The sequence below is a fragment of the Gopherus flavomarginatus genome, chromosome 5 (assembly GCF_025201925.1).
Source record: "Gopherus flavomarginatus isolate rGopFla2 chromosome 5, rGopFla2.mat.asm, whole genome shotgun sequence".
Taxonomy (NCBI): Eukaryota; Metazoa; Chordata; order Testudines; family Testudinidae; genus Gopherus; species Gopherus flavomarginatus.
In genome coordinates, this window is record NC_066621.1 from 118634745 (window position 1) to 118659229 (window position 24485).

General features: G+C 45.1%; 1 protein-coding gene and 1 long non-coding RNA gene across 3 annotated transcripts in view; one reads left to right on the plus strand and one right to left on the minus strand.

The window, feature by feature from the left end:
• ANGEL1 (angel homolog 1) overlaps positions 1-24485 on the minus strand; it is a 344450-nt gene that overhangs the window by 114536 nt on the left and 205429 nt on the right. The window contains exons 1-3 of one of the 2 annotated variants that reach the window (XM_050955683.1): positions 14586-14646; positions 14376-14410; positions 4920-5022 (exon numbers count right to left, since the gene is read on the minus strand). In XM_050955683.1, the coding sequence (XP_050811640.1) occupies positions 4920-5022; positions 14376-14410; positions 14586-14631 (184 nt within the window). In that variant the 5' untranslated portion in view covers positions 14632-14646. Of the gene's footprint in view, positions 1-4919; positions 5023-14375; positions 14411-14585; positions 14647-24485 lie in introns of those variants that run through there. The other variant, XM_050955686.1, reaches the window with a different exon arrangement.
• On the plus strand, positions 14202-18063 carry LOC127052276 (uncharacterized). The gene is made up of 2 exons (XR_007774711.1): positions 14202-14304; positions 17245-18063. It is a non-coding gene; the product is annotated as an uncharacterized LOC127052276 (long non-coding RNA).

Genomic DNA, 24485 nt, shown 5'->3' on the forward strand with positions numbered 1-24485 from the left:
GCTGATAATAAATGGAGATATACCTATCTCATAAAGCTGGAAGGGACCCTGAAAGGTCATTGAGTCTAGTCCCCTACCTTCACTAGCAAGATCAAGTACTGATTTTGCCCCAGATGACCCTCTCAGGGATTGAACTCACAACCTTGGGTTTAGGAGGCCAATGCTCAAACCACTGAGCTATCCCTCCCCCAATACCTAGAATACTCCATGACATTTTGGAATTGATTGGATGTGATCTTCAAAAATTGTATTACAGACAGAAAAACAGAAATACCATCTAGCTGAATATTTGGCTAGGTGAAGTGAAGCCTATTACTTTATTTTAGAAACCTAATAGCACAGGAAAGCAAAACTATACATGCTCCTCGGATATCAGCTGCTTCCTGTTTAAGGATTACCAACCCCAATATCACACAGTCATGATGATAATGAGTCTTTTGTCCTTCACTAGTACCTTCCAGGAATCCAAATGCACTTCACAAATATTAGAGAATTACAGTTCTCTGGAAGTTCAGGATTATTATGCCTGTCTTATACTTGGGGAAACTGAGGAGCAAGGAGAAGTGACTCACCCAAGGTTACACATCATATCAGTGGCAGAGCATGGAAAATAATCCAGGAGCCCTGGGTCTCTGTTCTATAATGTAACCCACAGAGCATATTGCCTTATGTCCAAAGGATATAGTACTGCAGAATGTTTCAACTACACCGTAGTATGCCACTAATTCAAAGAAATCCACTCTGAGTGCAGGAAGGCCATTAATTGCAGTGGTGGTGTAAAAGACAATGGATTCAGTCTGTTCTGAGACTATGCAGCCTTTTGCATCTTGCTTAAAGATATAGCTGAAGGACTGAGGCTACTAACTTGCTTTATTGCAATTCTGGGAATAACTGAAAGTGAACCCACACTGTAACAAGAGTTGTGCCACACAGGCGTGCTGGGTATCTTTTATTTGGTTGTCACATGTAGCAGAGTGGAAGATTCCACCCTCTCCAGTTTCTCTTCAGTACCACTTCCTAGAAAATCTGGAATTGCTGCAGTCACCTTCTCCAGTTTTCTTACAGGCTTAGGAATTCAGGGGGCTTCAGTTGCTCCCTTTTCACCAAAAATGCAGAGTTCTTCTGACACCATGTAAAAAGAGGTGTGGCACATACAGGAGTGCTGGTAAGGGACTAGCTTTCATTCCTGGCCCATCAAATGACACAGGTAGGAGATACAAGAATTATTCTGAAGTTGCACTTTTGGAAGGCGGTTCAGGAAGGAGTCAAGATCAAAATATAACTGCACAAAGGAGATCAGTGCAAATAAGACTAGCCTATTCAATACAAAGTGCAGGAGCACTATGCTACATTAACAAAACAGTAGTACAGCATGAGCAGTGGAGGATTCAGAACCAAACAGGATTAAAAAAAAATGCACTGCTTTTGTAGGACCTACAAATAGGGTAACCAGACAGCAAGTGTGAAAAATCGGGACGGGGGTGGGGGGTAATAGGACCTCTATAAGAAACCCGCCCCCAAAATCGGGACTGTCCCTATAAAATCAGGACATCTGGTCATCCTACCTACAAAAGGTCAAGGTGTGAGCATCTCCTTCTGGCTGTGCAGCAGCAGTTCACTAACAGTTCCAGTCATTTTGTCTCAGGCTCAACTGGAAACAAAGTATTTGTTTGCCAAAGAAAAAGGAACAAAAATGTGTTGAGCAAAAGATTTAATTTCCCCATGTCTGAAGGGAAATCAACAAACAATGGAAAGTAACATAAAAACATATGCATGAAAGACTGTTGTTATTTAAAACTAATTGACATAGTCACTTTCAATGGAATCTGGCTGGCTCTAACCAGTATTTAATTCAAAAATTCCTCAGGAATGAAAGTCTTTTGCAGGCCAGTTTAACTTGGCTGGGGCTGGCGTTTGCTTTTTCCCACATTCCACCAGCTGAAGTTAGAGGTTGGTGGCAGGGAGCCTGATTCCTCTGTCTCTTCCTGTGAGTGACACATCCAGCCAGCAGCTGAGCTCTTTTTAAGTTGTCTGCTAAAATGGCTGCTTGGGGAAGCCGGAATCAAAAAGACACAGAACATTACAATCTCTCCTGGCCTTCTGAGAAGGCAAGTAAGAATGTTGCTGAAGAGAGATGCCATGAAGGATGCAGAAAAGGAAAAGAAGCAGAGGGCTAGGGATTCCAAGGTCCATGATGGGCAATGTTCAGTCCTGTATCAATAACAGCTTTAATGTCTGACATCTCATGGCCCTGTAACAAGAGCTTTATCTCACTGGGAAGGAGGGATTCCCACTTTTCCAGTAGAATGCAACACCACATTTGCTTCTTACTCTGGAAGCAGCAGACATTGGTCTTTAGCATCATGATATGTCTAGAAAGACTTTTTTTAAAGAACTTAAGAAAATGCCTGTACAGTTGAACTCGTGATACTAAGAGCATTTGGCTGTCAGGATTTACAATTAGAGGGGTACAACAATTAGACCTAATAAAATGTTCTGTACCAAAAATGGCATATATACAACAACCTGAAAGCATCTAAAGATTTTACAAGGAAAGACACTTGTGAGTAATGTGGTTGTCCCAAACTCATGCTAATAAATAAACCCTTCCTAGCCCAGCAGTCAGTATATCGTATATATTATTTCCTCTCTTTCTATCTTTTGATATGTTCAGTTTTAAGTCTGCCAAAGCCATGGTATTGTGTCTGGTTGGCTCCTTCAGACTGCAGGAGGGGGTGGGGAACTGATACTTCAACTCCAGATGTGTTATTTCTATCCTTTTAACTGTTCCTCTGAAAAACAAAAAGCCTTGTGTTGCTATGGAGACAGTATCTCTTGCACTGATGTACCCAGTGGGCGGCAGCAGCTTCCTAGCTGTGGAAATGGCCTAAGGCCTAATGCCTGAGTGTGATAGATGCTTCTGAACAGATTCTTAAGGCAGAGGATTGAATTTAACTGGCAGGCATTGCTTTACCAAGATGTTCAGGGAAGAAGAACATCACGGACACAGGACACTAATGACTTTATTCATGAAGGGATACTTAAAGTAAGACATAGTGAACTGGGAAAACAGTAAGTGTATGTCTACACAGATGCTAGAAGCGAGTCTCATAGCCTGGGGTTGACAGACTTGTGCTAGCAGAGTTCATGCTAATGTGCTAAAATAGCAATGTGGATGAAGGAGGGTGGCCTTCAGAGCCTGAGCATGAATATCAAAGCAACATCCACACAGGTATTTTTAGCGCACTAGTTCAGGCCCTGTTCGTGAGAGTCTGTCAACCCCACTGTAAGACTCGCTTCTTGTAGTGTATAGACATCCCCTACGAAGCCCAGAGTTAGTGCACAAAAACCTCCATGTAGGGCTCTGGAGTCTGCATCCAAGAATGGAATCTAAAATGACAGCTTTGGTTCATCTAAGATGGCAGTATCTTTAAAGGGTTATGATATTTGTATTCACTTCATTATTTCCCACAATAAAAAGAGACAAGGTGTGTGAGGTAATATCTTTTATTGGACCAACTTCTGCTGATGAGAGAGACAAGCTTTCAAACAGAAGTTGGTCCAGTAAAAGATATTACCTCACCCACCTTGTCTCTCTAATATCCTGGGACCGACATGGTTACAATAACACTGCATATAATAAAAAGAGGCAGAACTAGGAATAATGAAACCAAGAAAGGGAAAATTTAGACTAAATACCAGGAAAAGCTCAGTAAGATCTATTTGGCTGAGGTATAGCTTCCATCACTTGAGTAAATGAAAGTAGGATTGGAAAATATACTAGAAAATGTACTTTGAAGGGAACAATCCTGCACAGTTGCCCATGAGATAGCCTATCACGGCTTTTCCATAGCTATAGTCTAGGATTCTCTGGAAATGTGTTTTACCATTACTTCTGAAAATTAAGACGAATAGGGCCTGTCCCACCTAAACTAAGAATATGGCCTGTGTTATGCAGGTCAGAGTAAATGATCGTAATGGTCCCTTCTGGCCTTAAAATCTATGAATATATGAACACAGCATTTACCAGACAGGATCAGAATACTGATCCACCAAGTGCTGCCCCTGAGAGTTTGCACTCAGTGATGCCTCAGAGAACGGTGAGAAAAATTAATAATCCACCTGGCCAATTACGCACTGCTGTATGAGGGGGAGGGGGGCAGGAACTCCTTCCTGACTCTCGTGGTGGGAAAAGACCCTATAGCATGAAACTTCTCTCTTTCTAAGTTATTATATGGTTCTTATCACAATGGTTTCTGAATACCCACATTTGATTGCCACAATCTTCCCAGGCAGAACCGCAAATATTATTACTGATCAGAAAATTACTCAGACCCTTTTTAAACCCACATCCTGTTTGTGGCCCAGATTGATCCATGGTGTACAGGGGACACATTAATTGAAGTCAGTGGAGTAAACTGGAATTATACAAGACTATTTTTGGCTCCTTGCCTCTGCAGTAGCCCAGAGATTTACAAAATGAACAGAGCAAACTGCCCTCAGCAAAGACTAGGCTCTGTTTTTTCTAGAAGAGCTATGTTTCTGGGTTACCATATGGCCCTCTTGGTTATGTGCAGTCCAAACTTCTCTCTCTTCTATTGGGATAGGTCTCCTCCTCTGGAGTGTTGCCCATTTCCTTCTATGTGTTTCCTCCCCAAAGCAGTTTTGCTTCATTACTGCTCAAGAAACTGAGAAGGGCTGTTGACAGGAAGAAGCTCTATTAGCAGAGACACCCTCATGGAGGGGTTTAGGAAGAGACATTAGGCTGCTGTCTAAACCATGCACCGATTCTACTAGCCACGGCTTATTCCTCCTGACATCTGCTTTCTGAGGTATTGTTGTTCATATTATATTCTGTCAAAAGCCATTTTGCCACCCAGCTGTGCAGCGTCCTGCGACATGTCACGACAGGCACTTACCATAGCCCATCCACTGTCCTGCAGAGGCGACATCCGTCCCAACAACAGAGACCCAGAGGGGACAGCACAAGCCCTCATTGCAAAGGACTAGAGCTCTCTTCCCCTGTGGAGAAAGGAAAGGGATAGTCCTCAATGACTGGCTGAAGTGGAACAATTCAGAAACTGTTTAAAACATTACAGAAGTGGAAATTATACAGTTAGGCCTTCTGCTCTGCAGCCAGTTTGCCTTGGACTGTGATCACATCACAGCTCACAAGCTAAGCAGGGTCAGGCCAGGATGATACTTGTATTGGAAATTCTAGGCCCAGGTTCTGCAGGAAGAGGTGAAGTGGTGAGTACTGAACCCAATGCACCTGCGTTAGGCAGCACTGTACTGTTGGATGTGCCATCTTTTTTAAAGGAATTGAAACCATGGTCCTCTCCCCATCCTTAACGATCCCCTACAGCACTTTTCAAGAATTGGGGTGTTAATTCAGGTGTGCAATCCAAATTCCAGCTCAATCATTTCCTTTCTGCCTCCCTTAATTCCCCATATAGTTTCAGTTGGATACAGTGCTCCCCTTCACTACCTGAATTAAACTGCTGGATCGTGCTGATGTGCACTATTAAACAGGTTCCCTCTTCCTCCCCAGAAACAGAATAATTTCAGTAATGGGTAAAGGGATCTCTGTATATATAGTTTGTAAAGTGTTTTGGGATCACTGGGATGAAAATTTTATAAAAACATATATTTTGATTTTGTTCTCTGGAAACTGGAGTCGCTAATGGGGAGTAACATACAGTGTTGTCAGTGAGACTACATTGTGGGGACATGGTAGGTAAAGGAGATTTCCATCGCACCACAATCTCTGTGGAAGAGCCTCCTATTAGTCCCATTACTCCTTCTTACTCTGCTCTTTGTGTTTAGACAAAGTGAAAGGTAATACAATATTCTACAGTAATAAGGGACAGACTGCTTCATTATCACTTTTGTGTTTTAGATTATAATCTAGAACAGTGGTCACCAACCGTTAGATCGCGATCGATTGGTTGATCCTGGACCCTCTGACAGTCGATTGCGATCTCCTACCACTAAAAGTCCGGCGGTGCAGCAGGGCTAAGGCTGCCTGCTTGCCCCGGCCCCATGCTACCCCCGGAAGTGTCCAGCATGCTCCTGCAGCCCTTGGGGGCGGGGGCAGGGTCTCCGTGTACTGCTTCTGCCTGCAAGCACTGTCCCCACATCTCCCATTGGCCGCAGTTTCCTGTTCCCGGCCAATGGGAGGTGCATGGGTGGTGCTTGCAGACAGGACCAGTGTGTGCAGCCACGTGCCCCACAACATACACCCCCAGCCACTGACTGGGAGCCGACCAAGGTAAGTGCTGCCTGGCGGGAGCCTGCACCCCTCCTGCACCCCAACCCTCATCCCTATTCCCCCTCCTGGAGCCAGCACCCCATACCCGCTCCGGCACCCCAACCCCCTACCCCAGCCCGGAACCCCCTCCTGCACCCAAATTCCCTCCCAGAGACAGCACCTCATACCCCCTCCTGCACCCAAATTCCCTCCCAAAGCCCGCACCCTCTTCTAAACTCCAACACTCTGCCCCAGCCTGGAGCCCCCTCCTGCACCCAAACTCCCTCCCACAGCTTGCACCCTTCACCCCCTTCTGCACCCCAATCCCCTGCCCCAGGCTCAGCTCGGAGTCCCCTCCCACACTCCAAACCCCTCAGCCCCAGCCCAGAGCTCACGCCCTCTCCCAAACCCTCCCTGCCCCAGACCAGTGAGTGAGGGTGGGGGAGAGCAAGCGACAGAGGGCAGGGGGAGGAGTGAGCAGGGCAGGGCTTCGGGGAAGGGGTGGGGCCTCAGGGAAGGTGCAGGGTAGATCCTGAGTTGGACTTAAATTCAAAAAGTGATCTTGTGCGTAAAAAGGTTGGAGACCACTGATGTAGAATATTGGAGTCCTTTTTAGAGAAGGAAAACTATCCCCTGGCCTAGTCTAGGAGTCCCAGTTCAGTGTTGGTGTCCCATTTTCTCCTCCTGAATCAGCTAGTAGGACAAAAAAGCCAGGATTGGGGTCTCAAGTGCTGGCAGGGCCACTTAGAAGGGAACAGATGTGGACATTGGTGCCTGTGTAGACTGCTATACTTATGGAGTAGATGAGATTTGTATCCACCTACCCCAGGGCTGAATTTAACTTAGAGGGAATATGTGAGCTTAGACAAGGTCTCTCTCTGATCCCAGCCATTTCCCTGCTCCATCAATTACATTGTGGGTGGGGGGAGGAGCGGACAGAAACAACTTCACTTACTAATGTGTGAAATAAAGAAATTACTTTAATAATATGGGGGAATCAAGGGAGGGGAACAATAGGAGGTGAAAGGAGGGAGAGAGAGGAAAAGAGCGGGAGGAAGGCAGGGCATCCTCTCCAGCCCTTCTTAAAAAGTGCTGGATTATTCATGGCTCTTGTGTACACTGCTCCAGACCACATCACAGACATTCCAGGCTAATGAGTTCCATCTGCAGGAGCCATGTGCTCCACAGCCCATGCTGGCATTCCTACCAACAGAGGAGTGTCTCCCTCCAGACCCTTCCCAACTTTTGCACGTCATGTGCTGTCCTCACAGCAATGGTTTGGTACATGCTGGGTCTGTCCCCTCAGAAACTCCCCAAGGCTCACTTGCTCTCTGTCTGTGCCTCACATGTGTAAGATGGACTCCACAATATTTTCACCAAAAATGACTATGCATCTCAAGCAAGTTTAGGACTCCATATTTCTGGATGAACCAGCCCATGCCGTATGTCAGGCTTATTGGTCTTGGAATGCTTACAGGTGAAGGCCAAGTGGCGGGTGCTGCAGAGCGAGACTGAGGTGCATCAACAGGGTTTTTTGGGGAGGCAGAACTGGAATGGCAGGAACTACAGGGCCCAAGTAGGGGAGCACTAATTGAGATGTGTGGGGCCAGGGCCACAGGGCAAGCCTGAGGTATATTGACAGGGTTGTGTATGGGTCCCAGTGCTGCAGCAGTGGGAGTGTTGCAGACAAGAGGTGCACACTCACAGCTGGGGCGAGGGGAGGGCCAAGGGTGGCAAGAATGAAAGAGCAGGGTGAGGCTAAAGGGCAGGATTGAGTTGCTTCTTTTTAAACATTAATATATATTAAATTGACCAAAAACTGCAAAAGCAGACCCCTTGGAAGAGAGGACCTAGGATAGCTAGCAGCTTGCTTAAGTTGGAGGTAGGGCTACATGTGGGGAATGGAGGCCTCTGGAGAGTGAGCCTAGTGACCATGTGCTGCTCACGGACAGTAGCTCAGCCATGCCTCTCTTCCTCCTTCAGTTTCCTCGCAAGAGAAGCCAGAATTTCCTAACTCTACAAAGCCTACACTGTCCCTTTTTCTGGCTGCATCTGGATCACAGCCCAACAATCCCTCAGTGCTGACTGCAAGCTACACTATGGAGGTAGTCCTCCCAAGTGGCCCATGGAGGTGCACTACTGGCCTGCTGCCTTTGGAGCACCACCGCTGTAAGGGCACCCGTGGTCCCACTCCCGTGTCTCACTCTCCCCCCATGGTCCCACCCACGCTGCCCCTCTTCCTGCCCCGGTTGCCCTCGTGGCCCTGCCCACCTGCCTCTCACATTCCTCCGCCACTTCCCCCATACTCCTCCCCCTGACCACCACTCAGACCTCTTCGCCCTCTGATAGACAGAGAGGCACAGGCAGCCAAGCCCCTCAGGGGAGAGGTGGAGAGAGGTGCGAGCAGCGGGGGGCTCTCAGGGAAGGGAGCAGAGAGGCATGGGTGGCCCCTCAGGGAAGGGACCAGAGAGGAGTGAGCAGGAGAGCCTTGGGGAAGGAGGCTGAGTGGGGACAGGCCTCTAGCAATTTATGAAAATACAAAATACTCCCTTACCACCTCCTGAAGGCAGTGGCCTGCTTTGGGGCACAGGAAACAAATATGCTAGCAGTTTCACTCCCTGCTTCAAACCCCTCTGACTCGGTCTCTCTGTTGTGCCAACCTTTTCTTCTGATGAGGAGAGCCAAACGGTATCTCTTACTGGGTTAGTCAGACAGCAGAGGGTGCACCTTCCCCATTCCAGGGGCTTAGCACGCTGCCTCCACGGTATTCCTGGCCCCTGCCAGTCTGGGGGAAGACTGGACTGGGAAACTGAACTGAGGCCTCCTACATGGAAGTACAGTGTATTAATCACAAGATCTCCAGGTCAACTCATGGCATACATCCATCCCCACACTGGCCCAGAGAACAGGAAACAAGGCCTGAGAACTGAACCCAGATCATCCTAGTGGCAATGCAGAACATTTGAGGAACTGGATTCAAATTGAAGTGTCCCCAGATGACACTAGCCCTTTAAGGGTATGGCTACATGGCTTTGTAAAGCCAGATCCAGGGACCCAGGCTTGTAGACTCAGTGTTTCCAAGCCTGCACTTGAGCGTCCACACTGCACTGTAAACCTAGGCTTACAATGGCTGGATTCGGGACACACAGCCATGCTAACTCATCTGTACTGCACTACACAGATGTTCTGACTCAGGTCTGCAGTTTGAGCTGCATTCACATTGCAAAATGACAGAGCTTGGGCCTGAGTCATAGTGTGACTTGGGCTATGATTCAAGTCCCTAGCAGGGTCCTAGGACTGCATCCTGAGTGCTTGCTGACCTGACTCAGACTCAGTGAACTGCAGGGGGCTTGGTCTCAAACCTGAGTCAGAGCTTGGGCTTAGGGTGCAGTGGCTAGTGCATCTGTGCTGCATCTGCTGACCCAGATTTGGGTCATCTGGGCAAGGAGGAAGAGACCCAGTGACAGAGAGACTTAGGCTACGTCTAGACTACCCGCCATATCGGCGGGTTAAAATCGATTGCTCGGGGATCGATATATCACGTCTCATCTAGACGCGATATATCGATCCCCGAGCGTGCTTATATCGATTCCGGAACTCCACCAACCCCAACGGAGTTGCGGAATCGACAGGGGGAGCCGCGGACATCGATCCCGTGCGGTGAGGACGGGTGAGTAATCCGATCTTAGATATTCGACTTCAGCTACGTTATTCACGTAGCTGAAGTTGCGTATCTAAGATCGATTTCCCCCCGTAGTGTAGTCCAGCCCTTAGGTGAGTCAGAGCTGGGAAGCTGCAGGAAATAAGGGTTGCAGGACTGCCAGTATCCCCTGTGGGGGGCAGGGCACAGCGAGAGCCTGAGAGGTAAAAGGAAAAATTCCCTGGGGATTGTAGCACAGGGTGAGCTGAAGAACTTTGTTTCTTTTGCCTATGTCTGAGAAATAAAACTATAAAAGAAATTGTGGGTGTGGCAGTGGACCCTTTGCAAGCTGGAGAGCAACCCTGCTTTGTTGCACTAGGTCTCCTGCGTAGTTAAAATTAATTTAATATATTAAGATTGATCCAGCCAAGGATCAGAGAGAGAAATTCTTTGCAGTAACCTCCCCCACTCTGCCTGCATTGTCTGTCTTGCCGTTTCTCTCTCTCTCTGCTAAGAGATAAATTCTCTGCATCTGTCAAGTCTGATCTGCTCAGAGCTCTAGTGAGAGCGAGAGGCACTGAGAAGATGAGACTGGAATGCAACAGATCCCCAGGCTGTGACGAGGAGCTGAGATTCCTTAGTGCACCCTGTGCCGGTTGCCCTGTCATAAATCATTGTTTGTCAAATTCAATATGCATCTTTAACACAAAAATGACACTTTCTTATGGGAGTTCCATATGTCTGGAATTCTGCACAGCTGAGGACCATCCAAAAGATGAGGGAGATGGGATGGCATAGGCAAGGAGAAGGGGAGATTGTGTAAAGCACAAAGGAAACTCTTATCTATATATTTTCTGCTCCAGCTCTGCAATCTACACACAGTTTTATGATCCACATTTCTGATAATGCTGCAAATCCATATGCTGGCGCATGTTTTTACATAATCTAAACTGCAAAAATAGATCACTAGCATTCTAGACACAGTGAGAGTCCCAAAACCCTCTACAAAGAGCCTCCTCTGCTAGCTCAGCCTTTTTCCAAAAAGTGGGGGGAGGGGGAGCCTGTTTTGGTCATTGCTGGTCCAGGGCAGAGTTCCTGGAGGATCATGGCTCTGTTATTGTTTCTCCTGTCCCACTAACTTCATAGCAGAAGTGCCAGTTAGACACTCCAGACCCTATTTTGATATAACAGATAGCTTAGTGGTTTGAGCATTGGCCTGCTAAACTGAGAGCTGTGAGCTCAGTCCTTGAGGGGGCCATTTAGGGATCTGGGGCAAAAATCTGTCTGGGACTTGGTCCTGCTTTGAGCAGGAGGCTAGACCAGATGACCTCCTGAGGTTCCTTCTCACCCTGATATTCTATGATCAGGGGCAGCAGCTTATATGGGCTCAAGATGCTCAAGCACCAGGAATATTCAAGGCTGGGGGCTGTGGTCCACCAATAGTTGGAGCTGGGTTTCTCCTCTGCCCCCGCCTTGCCTTGGAGCTTCCCTGCCTGAAAGAAAACAGCCAGTGTCTCTCTCCTTTGTTTGTGCTGCTTTTGCCTAAGGCTATAGAGATCAGTGGCAGGCAGCCTCTTGGAGCACCAGGGGAGTGGAAGAGGGAGAGAGGAGGGGGAAGAAGGCACACACATGCTTGGGAGCTCTCTCCCCCGCCACCACCCCCCCGGCACCCAGTGGCAGCAGCAGGGGTGGGGAGGCCACACATGATGGCAACCCCCTGCCTGGTACCCATCATAGGGGAGGCGAGTGGGCTTTCTGGAGCTGAGAGAGTCCCTAGGAGCATGTGCAGTGACTGTGGTGTAGAGTGAGTGTGCTGCGGGGGGGGGGGGGGGAAGAGGAGGGGTCCCTCCCCTGGAGCTTGCTTCTGCCAGTAAGGAGGGGGGAGAGTCCTCTCTGGCCCTAGCCCTGGGGCAGCCTGTCTGCATCCCAAGTTCCTTATCCCCAGCCCTGCCCCACCCCCGAGCCTGTGCCCCCAGCACCCCAACCCTAAGGACCCTGCTGTAGTGTGAACCCCTCATCCCCAGCCCCATCCCAGAGCCCTCACTTGAGGGGAAAAACGTGCAACTTAAATTTGGTGGTCAGTTTGGAGTATCATTGTGTTTAGCACAATACTTGATTATTTTGCACCCTTTAAAGTATACAGGTGTTACAAAGTGGGAATGTTCTTAATATTTTCTCTGACTACTGTGTGGGTGCCTCAGTTTCCCCTACGCATTTCTCAAGGATCTAGATGGTGGGATACGGGTGTGTGATTGTTGTAGAGCCCTAGAGTGCCAGTGCGATGCCATCTGCACAGAGAATGGCCGAAACCCTGTCTCCGAGCAACTGATGGCCTGGGTCGCTCTCCTGCAAGGTGCCAACTGAAGGTGTTGGTGAACAAAGAGATCAGGTGGCCTCCTAATGCCTGGAAAAGAGATAAAGGCCAGAGGAGAGCGTGTCAGTGCCTGTTTGGACTTCCGGGAAGCGCATACTGTGGAAGAGGATGCTGGGATGCTTTGGAACTACTCCATACAAAGCCAGTCAGGACTCTGGGGGAGCCTCCTTTCTGTGAGCATACTGTCTGCAGGGCAAGACGCTTACACCTTCCTGGGTCTGACCTCAGAGCATTCAGCATGCCCTTCCACACTGTGCGCTTTCCGCAGCGAGTGTGCCCAGGCAGGTCCTGGGGCAACCAGACGTCCCTGCACCCCAACTCTGCAGTCAGATGTGACTCTCAGCCAGCCAGTAAAACAGAAGGTATATTAGACGACAGGATCACAGTCTAAAACAAAGCTTGTAGGTACAGAAAACAGGACCCCTCAGTCAGGTCCATCTTGGAGGGTGGGGAGCCTAGACCCAAGTTCTGGGCCTCTCCCTATTTCCCCAGCCAGCTGCAAACTGACACTCCCTCCTCTAGCCTTTGTGTCTTTTCTGGATCTCTTCTGATCTCTTTGTCCCCAGCACCTTCAATTGGCACCTTGCAGGGGAAACTGAGGCACCCACACAGTATTCAGAGAAAACATTAAGAACATTCCCACTGTTTCACAACAAGTGCAACAAAATATAATACCGTTTATTGAAGCAGGCAAGTGCTGCTTCTGACTTTACACTTTTAATTGACCCTTGTAATCTTGTGGTGCCGACGCGTTGTAGCTTCATTTTATATTGGCTTACAGGGCGACAGTGGGGGGGGGGGCTGGGCAGGCACCACCATTTTGGGCACCAGCAAAAATTATACAAACCTGCCGCCTATGTCTATGATACACCATTTTTAGGGCATTCAGCTGTGAAATTTCACTCCTTACTGGATACAGATAGTAAAAAACTTAAGGCAATTTACATACTGATATATTCACTGAAGCATAAATCAGGCTCTGCATATGTACATACAGCTTATAACTGTACCCCAGGCCTAAACCTCTACATAAACAGGTATATATGTGTAGTCACATGTAACAGCCACCATCTTGATCTGCACTAGAGATTGAACTCGTGATCTCCAGAATAAAAAGCATAAATCTAGATAGCTTGAGCTAAAGAAGCAGGTGCTCAAAAATAATCAAACCAGTATCCTCTGTGGATTGTGCACAGAGTGGAACACACATTGACCAATGAGTTACATACTTCCTCTGGACAGAGGAAGCTCGTCCCCAAGTATCTGAGGCCTTTGAATCCCTGACAAAGCTTTGTTTATGCAACAGCCACCATCTTGCCCAACACAAGGGATTGAACCATGTTCCAAAGCTAAATATATGAACCTCAATAGCTGAATTAACCTTCAAGCACTGTGGCTGGAGCTATAACAAACTTGTGTTCTCTGTGGATTGGGGGTTGGGGGGATATGTAACATACACTGAACAGTGGATTACCCACAAACATGCTGCAAGTTTTGCTTTTGACAATTGCAGGTTATTATACAAATACATTCACACACACTACCCTTGTCAATGAGTCATTCAGATCATCCAAAACAAGTGCTGGTAACATCTTTATATCACAGTACATTATCAAGTATTCTGTCTCTGATACACGTTAAAGATAAGCTATTTTAGAAATGTTTCCAGGTGCTTCAAAACACGTTATATGTCTATTTGTAAAGCTACATAAATGCTTTAGTATCATGAGCCTAACTGCAAAATCTTTGGAGGGGCAGTACAAATAAAAGATTTAAACATCTAAAAATGAGCTAAAATAGCCTTTCAATACATAAACATGTCTTGACTTGGATGTTCAATGTATTGGTACATTCCAAGTTGGAATCAAAGTAGTTTGTGTTTCATTGGGAATCTCCATTTTATGATTTAATTATATAATTTGTATTATTATAGCAGCACTCATGTGTCCACATCAGGATCTGTGCACTCTGCACACACACAGGAAAACCCAGTTCCTGCCCTAAAGTGCTTACAGTGTAATTTGAAACAAGAAGCAACAGGTGTGTGTGACAAACACCACAAGAGGAATGGGGGAGAACAGACAATGGGAACAGTGATAACTGCCACTTACATAGGTCAGGTATTGCACATCTTGAAGGTGATTATCTGAAAAGGTTTTTAAAAATTTAGTTAATTAAATGCATAAAATAAAACCAGCTCTCCTTGGCTATCATCAGTGGTTGGCTGATTGCTTTCCAATGGGATAAAAGCCCTGTTTCCAGCTCTGCAGAGCTGAGACCTCAGATTTTAAAACTGCTAGTGATTCTAGACTGAATCTTACCTAATCTGGACCTTGAGCCAGGGTAATGTTCAGAGGAAAGTTCCATATTTGGATGGAAACAAAGAAGCATTTCTCTGTCATGTTAATTAAAAAAAAAAAAAGTACCTGCTCAAAGCTACTCAGTGGTTTGAAATGTTAGAGGTAGTTCTGGTGCAGATTCATTAATAATAATTTTTGAGTGACCAAACTATAGTAGGCAGAATGCAGGTGAGGAAGTCAAACATGTTAAATGAATTTATCATGTGGCTCTACACTTAATCGCTGGGATAGCACCATCACGTGTGGTTAGATAACTATACTTGTACAATGATTTTCTCCTAAATTTCTTTGGCATTTACATTCATAAAGCAAAAGACATGCAGACTAACAGCATATCTTTATTACTAGAAAACTCACCGACCCACATAACCTTCAGGGCCTAATACAAAGCTTATCAATTTCAGGATTTCCCAGATTGGGAAGGTAGTGAATTCTAGAGTCAAGTGTTCTGTCCTCCTGATAGATAAATCAGTTCAAGCATCCCAGATGATCTCAGGGGCTGATACACACACAGTATGCATGCATATGCTCAGACTGAAGCTGCATTTAGTCACACAGACATATGTCCACTCTGGCCTATACCTCCCCTTGCATGGTCTACATATTATATAAGAATTTCATAATTTCATTCTGTAGTACACTCTGAGGAACTGGCATTTTGCCAGTTTCCAAAATGGCCTCATTTATCATCTAAATATCCCATGAAAGCCAGGGAATAAGGTCTGTAAAATAGCACTGATTAATGAAGTCACATCTACATCTTAATAGCTTTTGTGTGAGTGCAATGCTTGTGTATGGGTATGTATTTCTATTGTCTATGGAATGGGTGTTTTGGTCTCTGTAAATTTTGTGCGTATGATTCTGTCTGTCTGTATTGACCTGTGAATGTAATTCTGGGAGTGTGGGTCTGAATGTGCACGCAGCTAGATGTGTGTGTGCATGTGGGTGATTTGGGGCCAGGGGTGGAATTCTTTGTATTCCTATTCGTGGTGACTATGTGTGCATATCTGTTTCTTTGTGTGAATATAAACATGTATGCTACCTGTGCATGTGAAATTGTATGTATGTGTGTGTGGGAGAGAGACAGAGAGACTTTGTATGCATCTGTTTGTTTATGCCAATTATGGCCTTTATATCATAGCATTATTTATAGCTGTCACTTCAGTGCCTGGCAGATGAGGCAGTACAGGCCTTTATTTCTCCAATGTGCTGGGGGAATTTCAGATATATAAATGAATTCTGGGGAAGTAATTATCGGAACCCTCCAGAGGCCTGGCTTTGAAAACAACGTTGCACATGCCAGCTTCAGAAGAACCTTGTGCTCCTTGCAAGTTCTTCCAAGAAAGGAACACATTGCAGCTGCAAAGGTAGCATAATCCAAGACAGGGAATGGTTAGGGCTAAGAATGTCTATTTTTCAGCCTTTGAAAACTGACGCTGCAAAGGCAGGAAGACAAAGTAAATGCAGTAGAGACCCAGGTTAAAATCCAGGCTGAGTCATAAGAGAAAAGGGTCTCAGTCTGGTCTCCAATGAAGATTTGTTTACACTGCATACAAAAAAGCAATAGACCTGCCATTGTCCTGTAGCCCAGATCAATCCTTATGTGGAAGACTGGGAACTCTATGAAATTCCCGTCATAGGGTTTCCTCCGTGTTGTTCTACTGGAGTAGGGACTTTACTCTCATATATACACACCTGGAATAGGCAGGAAGTTTCCCCTGCCCCCCTATATCATAGTTTTAGGGGATTTGCCAAAGACCATCGATGTCTATGTGGAGTTTCTGTACCTTAGCACTGCCTCTCTCCCACTGGCTGATATCCCTGGACTCTCCTCATGAGAGATTCCATAGGATGAGGGTAGTGCACCAAAGTTAATCACCACAGTGATTCAGTCGGTAATATCTCTGCTATAAAATCCACAGGGGGCTGGTAGGGTCACCATGCTTATTCCCTGCAGCCCACTCCCCTCCCATACTCATTCTCTCCTCCTTACACAGAGATCTCCATGCCCACAGGAGGGTTACTGTGTGGCTAGGTGGAATGATACCCCTGTCTCGATTCCATAGGGTTTTGTCTCCTCTGACACTGAAGGCGGAGGGAATAATTTGGTTCAATGTTTTTGGTTCCTCATTATGTTGTAAACAAGAACAACTACTATGTGATTAAGCAGTTGTTATACATATATTATCATCATTGTGCTGGGGTGCATACATGTTTATGTGTTGGTGCTGTGTTATACGCATCCAAGTGTGTGATTTCAGTTTGCATTGATGTTTGTGCATATCTGCTATAGTGTATTTGTGTGCGCATATGATAGAGTATATATTTTGCGCTATGTGAAAATAGGTGTTTGTGAGCATACATGTGTAGGAGTGTGAACAGACATGTGTGAGATTGTGTGGACAAAAGCATGTACGTGTGAAAAGAGCAAATCAGTGTTTTTCCCAATATCTGCATCCGTCTGGGCTTCCTGTATCTCTTCTAATTCTTGTGTTCTGTCTGTGTGTATGTGTGCCCTCCTCTGCTGTCAGCCATTTCTCTTTGCCTTTTCTGCTCTTGTGTTTACTGGGGCCGAATTCAGAGACAATCCCTTGACAATTTCTCTTTGTTGATGACTCAGGTAATTGGATACGGTGCCTTGGGAGGCTGCCAGGCATGATGTCATACCTCCGCAGGAAAAATATCCTATGTAGTTACTTGATACACCAGCCCGTGTCTCATCCTCGGGCAACAGAAGAGCTCTGAGCTGGGGGTAGAGACCTCCCAGGTGACCAGGTTAATCCTCCTTTTTGTCTTGTTCCTGCTCTGGCATCTGAGGCATCTTATAGCTTTTGTACCATATCCCTCCTAGTATCGGCCCACTGACATTTCCAGGACTAGATAAACTGCTTCCCATGGTAGTGCATCCAGAAATTATACACAGATACCCTCTGGAATGCTGGATGAAGCATGAAGGGACATATCAATCTTTAGTGCATCTGGCATGTAAATATCTTGCGACGCTGACTGCAATAGTGCCATGTGAACACCTGTTCTCACTTTCAGGTGCCATTGTGAACAAGAAGCAGGTGGCATTATCTCCTGCAAATGTAAACAAACGTGTTTGTCTGAGCAATTGGCTGAACAAGAAATAGGACTGAGTGGACTTGTAGACTCTAAAGTTTTACACTGTTTTATTTGTGAATGCAGTTACTTTTTGTACATAATTCTACATTTGTAAGTTCAACTTTCATGATAAAGAGACTGCACTACAGTACTTGTATTATGTGAGTTGAAAAATACTATTTCTTTTGGTTTTTACAGTGCAAATGTTTGTAATAAAAATAAATATAAAGTGAGCACTGTACACTTTGTATTCTGTTATAATTGAAATCAATATATTTGAAAATGTACAAGCATCCAAAAATATTTAAATAAATGGTATTCTATTATTGTTTAACAGCACGCTTAATCGCGATTAATTTTTTTAATCTCTTGACTGTCCTGATTCCCCCATATGGTTGTTCTGAGGTTATTTGTTCCTCCCAGTTCCTACTCCTTACACTCTCATGAAGTTGATGTGAATTGGGGCTATCAAGGGGACTGACTAGAGACCTGGAACTTCTCTGAAGGGCCAGCCAGAACTTCTTAGGAGGTTCAAGTAGGGAATCTCAGAGGAAACAAATATCATGGATTAATTGTGATTACTTTTTTTAATCGTGATTAATTTTTTTTAGTTAATCGCGTGAGTTAACTGCAATTAATCAACAGCCCTAGGGGGAATATATATATGGATCTGCCTTGGAAACAGGTCCTGGTGCAGCAAGACAGTATTGTGGTATAGGAGTGTGGAGAGCATAGGTATGTGAAGGCGGGCCCACTGCTAAAAAGGTTGTGGCTAAGAGAAGGGCATCCAGGATAGATAGGGAAGGTAGAGTATTAATCTCTAGAGGATGAAGCAAGCCAAAAGTAGCTGACTAAATGCCCTAGAAATAGCTCCAAGGAACACTGAGACTACACAGTCTGATGGCAGGTTCCAGAGTTGTAATGCAGAGAGACTAAGCCAGCAGACAGACTGAAAACAGCCTGACTACACAGTTTGGAGTTGGTCTACGAGTAGGGAACAAGTGGAATAGCCTGAACAAGGCCTGACCGCTTGGCTCCTAGGGAAGCCTAGAGGTCAAAGAACAAAGCAGTATGATTATTATTAATTACTTCTAATACGTAGCACCAAGGAGCCCCAGACACAGGCCCTAGTGTGCTGTACAAACACAGAATATTCTTCAGTGCTTACACTCTGGATGCAACAGCAGGGCAGCCCCTTGGGGAGACTTTTGTTTCCAAGCCCTAATGGCCATTAAGGGCTGACATGTTGAGGTGGGAAATGGCAGTTTGGGGTATTTCCATCCCTTCCTATTTCTTACCTATGATGAGGAGAGACAATGAGAGTAAAGTTCAGTTGGATAGCATGGCCACTCGTTGTGCTTGTCTCCTGCCACATGATGAGATGCTGCTATGAGATGACATGTTGTAGCAGGCTATGGAGTTTGTTATGGGGACAACAGCTACAGCAGGAAAGTGTTCCATTCGCAATGTGATGCTGACTTCAGGTTAACCGATGGAACTTCATTAAACCCTGTGGATTGCTCCAGCCACATGGCTACTTGCTTCCAACCTGACTTCATGTTTACTGAACATCTACACTGCTATTTTTATCCATGCAGTCTGAAACCAAGACAACTGCCCAGGGTTCTGAGATTCGATGCTGCAGGTATTTCTTTGCAGTGTAGACATACCATAAGGTGTCTGGCAATAGACATCTTAGATAGGATAATTTTTGGTGTGTCTGAGATAATTTATGGGATAAAATTAGCAGGTGCTGGGATGCAAATCATGAGGAGCACAGATAATGACATATTTGGAGCCAACATGGCCTAATCATTTGAGTAAAAATGTTTATTTACCATGGGCACTTTCAGGAATGGTGGGTATTTATCAGCAGAATGGCTTGCACCCATGAGTATTAAAAGAATTGACCGAGGAGCTCTCTGAATCACTAATGTTGATTTTTAACAAATCTTGGAACACTGGGAAGTTCCGGAGAACTGGAAAAAATCAAATGTTGTGCCAATATTTAAAAAGGGCACATGGAATGAACTGAAATACTCGGCTGGTTAACCTGACATCGATCCTAGGCAAAATCACGGAAAGACAGATATATAGGACTCAACACCTTCCTTCAGAGTTAGCAGTTGTTTGGGTCAGTAAAGGCAGCAAGTGTGACTTGGAGACACACATGGAACAGTTACTTTGTGTTGAGTAAGACAGGAACACAGGAGCATTTTTACAGAGTAAATTTTCTGACCATTTTTACAGTAGCCTCTGGAGTCAGCGAATAATGACCCTCATCATATAACAGGTATATTACCCTTTTGTAGCTCTCCCTAAGCCAATGGTAGCTGTGGGTGTTCAGCACTTTGAAAGTGAAGCTACTTCTATTTAGAGGTATAAATATGGATTTTGGAGTCTCACTTTAGACACTCTAGTTATTTGGGATTCAGATTGTTCATACTTTAATACCAATATCTACTTCTTTGGCTGTAGGAAGCACAACTTCCACCTGCCCAAAACCTCTACTCCATAGTAAAAGCCCTGAAAGTCCCAGTACTTCTGACTGTGCACAGTCTGAGTTCGAAAGAGGTTGTCAAAATAGCAAAGCCTCTGGCTTGCTGCTCCTTGATAGCTAGGACTTGTGTCCCTCACATGACTCCCTGGGAATATGAGTTAGTGACAGCTGCAGCCATGAAGTTGTGGCTGGGTTCTTAGGAAACAAGGAGAGAAAAATAGAACCGCAAGCTGGAAATTCACAAGAGGCTTCAAAGTATCTCTATGTGTGTGAGTATCTCTTTGTGTGTGTTTATGAGTGTCTTAGCATTGATGTGTTTGTGTCTGTATGGATCTGTGTGTTTATGTAGGTGTCAGTGCTGAGAGAGAGAGACTGTACATGTGTGAATGAATATGAGTCTGCGTATGTATGTACTTATGTATCTCTGTGCATGAATGAGTCGTGCATCTGTGCATGTATGTATTAGTATTTCTGTTCACACACAACTGTGGGTAAATATTTCAGTGCATGTGGCTCTGTGTGCAGATATACTGTATCCCTATATCTATGTAATCTGCTTCTCTCTGTGTGTGAGATGACTACCTGTGTGTGTGCGAGAGAGACAGAAAGCAAGACAAGAGGGATTTCTTCTGCTTCTTTTATATTTTATTGTACCTGATTATGGCAGTTGTGACTGCTGATTTGGAAAGACTATAAGTCACACACTGAGTGGCCATTTGAAATTGATTCAGATCCATATTTTTTTGATTCTGGAATGCAGTTTTTTCAGATGTTATTGCTGCTCCTGTGTTATTGCAAGCTCCAGTGCACACACTTCAGTTTTATCTCCACTGTCCCTGTGACACATGCCACTCAGAGTGATGGCTAAGTGGCTGCAACTTTAGATGACAGGAATCTGGAAAGCACACATGAATGGCAAGCATCACATCTCTGCCTCTCAGACTGGCTGTGATAGGAAACTTGCCAGCAGTAGGTGCAGCTATGCCCTACTAGCTTCCTCTCTAACCTTCATCTGCCTCTGCAGAACTATTACTTCTTTATTTAGTGTCATTATTGTGCTTGGCGCTGTACAAGTCATAAACGAAGACATGTTCCCTTCCCTAAATCATGACATTCTAAATTAGATTAACTAATTATATAACCTAGCTGATATCTCTGTTTCTTAGGTTGTAAACTCTTTGGGGCCAGGACTATCTTTCCATATACATTTGTACAGTACCTAATACAATACACCCCAATTCTGACTCAGGCCTCTAGAAAACTCTGTAATATAACTAATAAATATTAATAATTCTAGCCAGGGCTATTTAAAAGGAAACTACCCCAAGAAATAGTTATTTAATCAGAACTTAGAGTAGAAGTACTTCTCTAAGTCCACAGTTTCCCTAAATACTTAAGCACATGCTTAACTTTGTGCACTTAAGTCTACTGAGGAGTGTCCAGATTTTTGGTAATGGATAGGTGTGTTTGGAAGCAGTTCTTAATTTGTTTCTCTGTTATTTTGCTTATATATAGGAAGGTTGACACCAAGTGGTTGTTTGTAAGATCTGACAGGTCTAGAGAAAGCTTCTTCAGAATTGGCTGAATTATGGCATGGTTTAGGGTGGATTGTAGGTTTCCCTCTTCGAAGGTGGTGTTAACAGTTTCTTTCATCAGCAGCACGTGGTGCTCCCATCAGCCACTCTGACATGGTCCGGAATCACACGTGATGACTATCTTCTTACATCACCTCTAAGATGTCTTACTTAATGAATATGCTGAAATCTGGAGGAGAAGGCATGGAATTCAGTGTGTAGTTTTTCTGCTCTTTGCAGAGGGCATCTTGGATGTGGGTGACCTGTGACCCATATGTGTCATGACCGGGACATGCATACTCTGACCTAGTGGCCAAAGCAGGAGTCGGGGCTGGGTCAGATACCAGGAGGTGAGAGTCCAAGAGAGACCAGAGGGCAACCCAAGAGTCAAGTGTCAGGAGGCAGGCAGGGTCAGGTTACCAGGAGATCAGAAGCAGGCGACAAACTTGAGAACAGAACCACGGATCAATAACCAGAGTTAGGCTAGGTCAGGATACCAGGATGTCAAGCAATGGGAGCAGGAGCAGGAAGCACAAGGCACACAGTCCAGAGCAAGGTGGATCCCAGTTGCATAGACAACTTCCTATTCCTGTACTGGGTTTATATAGAATCTGTGATCCAATCAGGAACCCCAGCATTCTGCCAGTCAGGTTCCAGCACTGGAGTAATCTGTCAGGGTTCAGCTTCTGTCCTAACAACTGTTAGCAGGTTGGCCAAAGAGTCTTGTAGACCTGAGTTTGAGATGTGCAGTCCTGACATCACCCCTTCTCAATGGGGTGTCCTCCAAGCAGTGTGTGACCAGGCTTTTTGGGGTGATTTTATGGAATGCCCACACAAATGTGGGAGTGCATATATTTTCCACAGGCTTCCAGATGTATTCCTTAGGACCATATTCCTCCAGTCCACAAGATACCAGAGCCTGTCACATTTATGTTTGGAGTTCAAGATCTTATGAACTACACATTCTTCATGACCCTGTACTTGTACCAGAGGGGGAGGTGGCTGGGTCCAGTAAGGGAAAGGGTTTTCTGTGTAGGGTTTCAAAAGTGATACATGAAACACCAGGTGCTGCTTTAGAGAGCAGAGTAGTTGGTGTTCAAAAGTGACTGGATTAACCTGTAGTAATGTCTTAAAAGGGCCAAGAAACAGGAAGTCCAGCTTGCGAGCAGGCCTGTCTGTGTGGAAGTGCAGGACTGGTGCGCCAGCTGGCAAGGTTGACTTGTGGATAATTCTCCTGGAAATGCAGCAAAGAATCCTGTGGCACCTTATAGACTAACAGATGTTTTGGAGCATGAGCTTTCATGGGTGAATACCCACTTCATCAGATGCATGTAGTGGAAATTTCCAGGGGCAGGTATATATATGCAGGAAAGCTAGAGATAATGAGGTAGTTCAATCAGGGAGGATGAGGCCCTGTTCTAGCAGTTGAGGTGTGAAAGCCAAGGGAGGAGAAACTGGTTTTGTAATTGGCAAATCATGACTACCCCTCTGATACAATTCTCCTGGAGGTATTCTCAGACCACAGCCAGTTCAGGTTCTGACATGGCATAAACTGGTCCGAATGGTATTTTGGCTCCAGGCTTCAGCTCTATTGGGAAGTCAAAGTCCCAGGCAGAGGTAGAGTTTCCTCATTCTTCTTTTTTTGAACACTAGTGTGGTCTTTGTATTTCAAAGGGAGCTCAGGCTGTAACTGAAATGGAAGGTGTGACTTTGTAGTCTATATGGTTTTATAAAAATATGCTAATGAGTTAATATAATGTAACTGGAATATGCTTCATGCAAAAGGTCTCTTGTTAAATATCATTACAAAGCTTATAATCTACTGAGTGTGATCATCCCATTTGTATAAATGTATCACTCTTGTATCTGAAACTAGAAATATGAAATATAATTCTGAGGGCCTATTGTAATTATGCTAAGTGTGGGCCATTAATGGTGGTTTAGAATCTTGATCACTCCCATTAACCAGGACAATTGTCTGCAGATGGCTGTGTTTACCTGTAAGTCTTCCTGAATATGTGTGTGGTGGCAAATGGGCAATGAAGTCTTGCAGTGACATGTGATCATGTCACCTGAACTGGAATCCGTCTTTAACCTGGTGTCTTTCCATTGAGAAGGAGGGGGTGGGAACCGAGAGAGAGACAAAGGGTTCCCGCCTTATGCAAAAGATATATAAAGGGCTGGAACAGAACAAAGGGAGGTGAAGAACCATCATGAAGAATCCTCTAGCTACCACCTGAGCTGGAACAAGAGCTATACCAGGGGAAATAATTAGGTGTCCAGTCTGAGGAAAAAAACTTACCGAAACATCTCTGAGGGTGAGATTATCTGTATTCAGTTTGATTAGACATAGATTTGCACATTTTATTTTATTTTGCTTGGTGATTTACTTTGTTCTGTCTGTTACTACTTGGAACCACTTAAATCCTACTTTCTGTATTTAATAAAATCACTTTTTACTTATTAATTAACTCAGAGTATTTATTAATACCTGGGGGAGCAAACAACTGTGCATATCTCCCTATCAGTGTTATAGAGACTGAACAATTTATGAGTTTACCCTGTATAAGCTTTATACAGGGTAAAACGGATTTATTTGGGTTTAGGCCCCATTGGGAGTTGGGCATCTGAGTGTTAAAGACAGGAACACTTCTGTGAGCTGCTTTCAGGTAAACCTGCAGC